The sequence below is a fragment of the Athene cunicularia genome (genome assembly GCF_003259725.1).
Source record: "Athene cunicularia isolate RWA chromosome 24 unlocalized genomic scaffold, athCun1 chr24_part1, whole genome shotgun sequence".
Lineage (NCBI taxonomy): Eukaryota > Metazoa > Chordata > Aves > Strigiformes > Strigidae > Athene > Athene cunicularia.
Window position 1 is genome coordinate 5,878,949 of NW_020799132.1, and position 5,593 is coordinate 5,884,541.

At 45.5% G+C, this 5,593-nt stretch overlaps 1 protein-coding gene across 2 annotated transcripts; it reads left to right on the forward strand.

Annotated features, from left to right (window-relative positions):
• The first annotated feature begins 866 nt into the window (after positions 1–866).
• NKAPD1 (NKAP domain containing 1) lies at positions 867–4,917 on the forward strand. Of its 2 annotated transcripts, none has more exons than XM_026863822.1 (4): positions 867–994; positions 2,011–2,166; positions 2,720–2,773; positions 3,540–4,917. In XM_026863822.1, exons 1-4 carry the CDS (start codon positions 912–914, stop codon positions 4,060–4,062), a joined length of 816 nt encoding a protein of 271 aa, XP_026719623.1. In that variant the 5' UTR covers positions 867–911; the 3' UTR covers positions 4,063–4,917. The 2 variants fall into 2 exon arrangements, with proteins under 2 accessions (XP_026719623.1, XP_026719624.1); XM_026863823.1 differs by having other exon boundaries at positions 875–994; positions 1,899–2,166.
• The last annotated feature ends 676 nt before the right edge of the window (positions 4,918–5,593 follow it).

The window sequence follows — 5,593 nt, forward strand, 5'->3', positions numbered from 1 at the left end:
AGGCCCGGGGCTCCGCCGGGGCCGGGCCCTCCCCGGTGCTGCGGGGTGGGGAGCGGGCGGGAAGGGGCTCGTGAGCGGCGTTAGTCTCGCCTGCGGTTTAAGCCTGGTTTTCTTGAGCTCTCATCCTGCCGAGGGAATGTCCGTGTGTATTCTGCCTGTACGATTTGCCCGATGTAAAACATCTTCCCTCAGAACTTTCGCTAAAATTATGATTTGCCTTTTTAAAAGCAGCAAACTTTTAATTGTTTTGTTTTTTTGTTTTGTTTTGTTTTGTTTTTTTCTTGTTGTGCCGCGTGCGTATTTTTAATTGAATCAGGGAATTTAAACTTTCTGTTAATGTGCACAGCCAGTATTTTAGTGCAAGATTAAGAAACTCCCTTAACTTTAGCAAACTATTAAGTCCTGACATCATCCAGCAGGATTAATTTTGTTTCGTATGTTTATGAAATCACTCATTTACAGTGTCCGTAAACATAAATCTGTGCCAGGCCACGCAGAACTTGCATGCTGTGTTTTTTCAGCCTGTGGTGTAACTTCTCATTTTGGCTTGGTCCTTCCAGATGGTATTTCCATACCGAGTTCTCTAACAGTCCGTGTGTCTGGGATGGTGGTGAATGACAAGGGAGGGGAGCCAGAACAGCTGAGGTGATAAAATCAGGCAAACCCAACATTTCTGGTGGTATTGTACCTGTGTGCTTTGGTAGGGTATTACCATCAAGAGGTTATCTTTTGGTTACCTTGGTTATAGCTACAAATAATAACTAGTTTTAGTATGGTAGGAAAGTTTGCTGTGAGTTTTGTTAGCAGGAGTGTTGACCTAGAGCTGACCTTACATGCTGCATATCTGTAAAGTTTCCCTAATGTTACACTTGTTTCCCTTCTGTGACTTTCAGATTCAGGAAGAGACAGAAATGTGGAAAATAAGGGAGTGGGAGAAGCAGACAGAAGAGACTTACTGGAAAAGGCAAAGCAGAATGCTGTCGGACACCTCCAGGTGTGTTTCAGTTGTGTGGAGGAGATAATTGTCTTGACTTAGTTGCTGAACCCTTTTGTGTTATAACACTTTCAGAGCATTCTGTTTACAATATATGAAGACTACAGATGCATTGATTTTCTCCTTAATGAGTCCCTGAAAAGAGGTCAGACTTCTGCTCAAGTCTAACCTTTTATCTCTTCATCTAGATGTAGAGTCCTCAAAATACAGCATGAAGTAGGCTGGGCTCTCTGAAGGAATGGCTAGGAAGTGCTTGAGTAATATGTCAGAATGTTGTGAGGAAAGTCTAATGTATTGCTGTTTAGGTCAGCAGTAAACGAAACTGTTACAGTGTGGGGTCCTGCACTATTATAACACACCAGAGTTAACTGCTGCTTGTGTGGTACCTGTTAAATCATTCTGACGTGCCTGAGGATCTCACAAGCTGGGTTTGGGGAGGGCAGGGGGAAGGTTACTACCATGAAGACTTTACAGTGAATGCTGCAGGAATGTTTTAGCATCGGGGTACAGCACCTTTCAGACTCATGCCAAGTCCATGGCTGCTGCTTGGCGCAGGAAACAAAACTAAAGCCACAGGCATGTGAGATCAGTCAAAATGCTGGTGCTTTCTGTGGTTTTGGGGTCTTAGTCCTGGTACCTGATCAAATTGCAGTTCTAGTAAGTTGGCTCCTTCGGCTTCTCCTTTTTTGCTGCTCCTGCAGAGTATTCTAGAGAACTGCATTTGTTGTGACAGGCAGGATAACCCCTTCCTCTAATTTAGCATTGGGAGCATCTCTGTCAAGAATTTTGCTGTGCCCAGAGGGTTGTAGTAAGTTGTGAAAACCAGTGTTAGGTACTGAACTGGTTTTGTGAGAGCTGTTGTCGGTGACTGTCTGTTAAAATGATAGCTGGTCTTCTTGCATAGATGGACATCCAAGACTTGCTGGATTTTTGCTCCTCTCGCTGGACTAACCCCTTGCTCAGAAAGTTTCTCCATCAGAGCTGGCAGCTGAAGGACAACTGTTCTCTTTCTGCAGCAGTCGGATGCGCAGTGATGGATTTGATGAGGAGGGCTACAGGGCTGACTGGAAAACAAGGAACTCACACTTTCTTGACCTAGTTGAAGATGATCTCCTTAGGGCCCGATCCTGGAATAAAAAGCTCTATGAGTGTGAAGCCAACATGCCAGACAGGTCTGTGGGGGAATTAATGTTCTGTGATTATAGCTGTAATTAAAACACCTTTTTGGAGTCCTGTACCAAAAAGTTAGTACATGTTCAGTATGTATTCCCATAAAATAATGCTTGATCTCATTTTGAGGATGAATAAGTAACATGCATGAACTGCAGTGTCACAGAATACCTAGTTTGAGTTCATCTATAGAGTTCCTAAATCACAGTAAGATGCAAAATCTCAGTCCTAAGCATAGGAACTAAGCTTAGTACTTATTACTTTGCCCGAGGATCTTAAAAAAACCTTGAGAAAATGCAAGCTAGGGATATTTAAAAGAATTTTAGTTGTAGTTTTCCATAATTAGAAGTGGAAAAAAGTCTGAGAACGTAAGATGTGTTTAAATAGTACCAACCAAATCAGTCATATTTCCTCCCTTCCTTTGTTGAGAAGGTTCTGATAGCCCTTCTTTGCTTTCTAAACTCATGTTCGTTCTGTGGCTCTGTCTTTTCAGAATTATAGTTTTTCCTTACAACACCTTGTCTGTTCCTAACAGGTGGTTCTGCTTTCTTACAGATGGGGTCACAGTGGCTATAAAGAGTTGTACCCTGAAGAGTTTGATACAGATAGGTAAGGCACACAGGCTTACTAATGTATCCAGAATCTTCTGACCGATTATGCAGGGAATTTTGCAAACTGAGTTTTAAGTTTTTAATACAGAAAAGCAGTGCTCTTTAGTTACAGACACCCACTGAAAAAAATCTAGTCCATTAATGTGGTTCCCCCTTGTCTGAGTCTTAGGAGGGGAGTAGTAATTAGACAGTCAGCTTTACCTTGAGTTACTAAAATGTAATGAATCTGGAAGGTCTATCTGTAGTAGGCTGAATCCACATCAACTCAGTATACACCCTCTCAAATACCAGCTCCGGGTTCTTCTTTCCATTATAGTGCACCTGTATTTTCTGTTTCTCCTTATCTGGAGAATATAAATTCTTGTAATATCCTGGAGAGTGGAGACTTAATTGTAAAATAAGATCTTGGGTAGAATTAATTAATTTTAAACTACATCTAACAATCATTATGTACAATATCTGTCAGTCATATGGATTTGAAGTAACCTACTATAAATGAGTTTTCATCACTCAGTGGCTTTCAGTACACATTCTCCTTGGTTCTGGCTCATATACCTTATACACGGGTATCAGCAAGGTGTGGACCCAAGCTGTTAACAAGTACTTGGAAAAAAAATGCAGCTACTACACCTGTCAAAGTGCCAGCTTCCCTGCTCTAGCCGAACGAATTGATGGGCTTGCTTAAAACTTTGAGACAGAGAAGGCTCAACTGCCTTGCACCTGCCTGTCTGCTTCTTTCTGGTCATCCTTTGTTCTTTTTACAGTGACCAGCAAGAACGAGATGAACAAAACGCCATCAATGGGAAGAAGAAATCTCATCTGGGAAAGCAAACTGCCCGTGAATCGCACAGACGGAAAAAGACAAAGAAATCGCACAAGAAGAAACAAAAAAAGCGATCACACAAAAAGAGAAAGAAAAAGAAAAAGGAGCAAGGGAGAACATCATCAGATTCTTCCCGGGAGAGTGAGTGCTCAGAAGAGGAGACTTCAAGCACCCGGAAAGGGAAACACAAGCGTAAGAAAAAGACCAGGAAAGTGCCTGCCAGGGAACCTACCTCTTCTTCTGGGCAGGAAAGTGACTTTTCTCATGCAAGCAGCTCAACCACCAGCAGCTCCGAGGACAGTGAATCCGAGGAGAAAAAAGAGAAACGGCCCACAAAAAAGAGAAAGAAACGTCACAATTCTGTGTCAGAGAGCCACAGTGAAGTACCAGAGAAGAGGAGCAAGAGGAAGAACTGGAAGGTGGCTGCCGATGAAAAATCAGAGGACAGCTCAGATGAAGACTGATGAGTCTAGGCTGCAGCTCAAACCATAAGGTAGAGGACAGAGGCAGGTATTTATCTTTCAGCACTGCCCCATGGTACAACTTGTTTCAACACTGTGGTTTATACACATCCTGCCAGCCCACAGGGGGAAAAACTGAGCCTCAGCGTCCTGCAGTGGGTGCCCCCTTGCTTTTCATTGACTTGATGTTCAGAAAACTAGGGGGGCAGTGGCCTGTCTCACAGGTTGACTGGTCCTGCCAACTTCAGATTCTTTTTCTGTGACCAGGTTGACCTCTGATGCACGAAAATAGGCTGTCTGCAGGGGGAAAACAGGCATGTTTGCACCATTTTAATTTTTTTAAAAATTCAGTTTTTAACAGATTGCATTTTTTGGGCTACCAAATCAATGACTAAGATTTGCAATAGGAGAGGGGGGGACACAAAAAGTCTCGTAACAGAGGAAGTGTCACTGGATTTAACCCTACAGTAGCTTTATCTTCCCGTCCTCCAACAAAAGCAGACCTTTGTGGCAGCACACCCGTGGTCGGCTGGACACAGAAGGGAGCATGAGGGAATGCTCTCACTCCAGCTGAAGGTGCAGTGACTCCCTCCATAATGATGAAGAAAAGACACCAGTGCATTTGCTTGTTTTAGACTTCTCTCTGAATCCCGGCGTGGGCTGGCCATTGTGTCTACCTTTCCTTCGTTCTTTCTAGGGGGATGCTGAAACCGTTTGTGCTGACAGAGATGCCTTGGTGGGTGTTGTGTTCTGTCTCTGGTCTGCCCAGTGTATTACTGGAGAAATTGGTACTGGGCCGTTCTCCCTGCAGTTGAACAGCCAAGCCTTTTAAGAAAATAAATAAATCCAGGCATATTTGATGTTTTGTCATTGTTTTGGAGTAAAACCCAGGGACAGAGCACAGGCCTGAGGAGTCTAGGTGGTCCTTGTGTTCTCCCTGTGCCATGTGTTTCTGCCTGACCGAACCAGGTGGCTGTGGAGGGCTGAAAGGAGAGGCTGGTGTGGCAAGTGGCCATCACAGAAACGTGCTGTGCTGAGGGCGATTGCTTGTCAGTGACTGAGCACAGCTCTAGCTTTAGTCTACATCTAAACAAGTACCCCTGGGCTCGGCCCTGCTGAGGCTGCCCCTCGATTCCTGGGTTCAGTTTTGGGCTCCTCACCCCACAAAGGCCATTGAATGACTCGAGCGTGGCCAGAGAAGGGCAACGGAGCTGGGGCAGGGTCTGGAGCACAGGTCTGCTGGGGAGCGGCTGGGGGAACTGGGGGGGTTCAGTCTGGAGAAGAGGAGTCTGAGGGGAGACCTCCTGGCCCTCGGCAACTCCCTGCCAGGAGGGGGCAGAGAGGGGGGATGAGTCTCTGGAGCCAAGGCCCCAGCGCCAGGCCCCGAGGGAATGGCCTCAAGCTGCCCAGGGCAGGGTCAGGCTGGCTCTGAGGAAGGATTTCTGTGCAGAAGGGGCTGTTGGGCGTTGGAATGGGCTGCCCAGGGCAGGGGGGAGTCCCCGGGATCCCTGGAGGGGTTGAAGAGTCGGGCTGA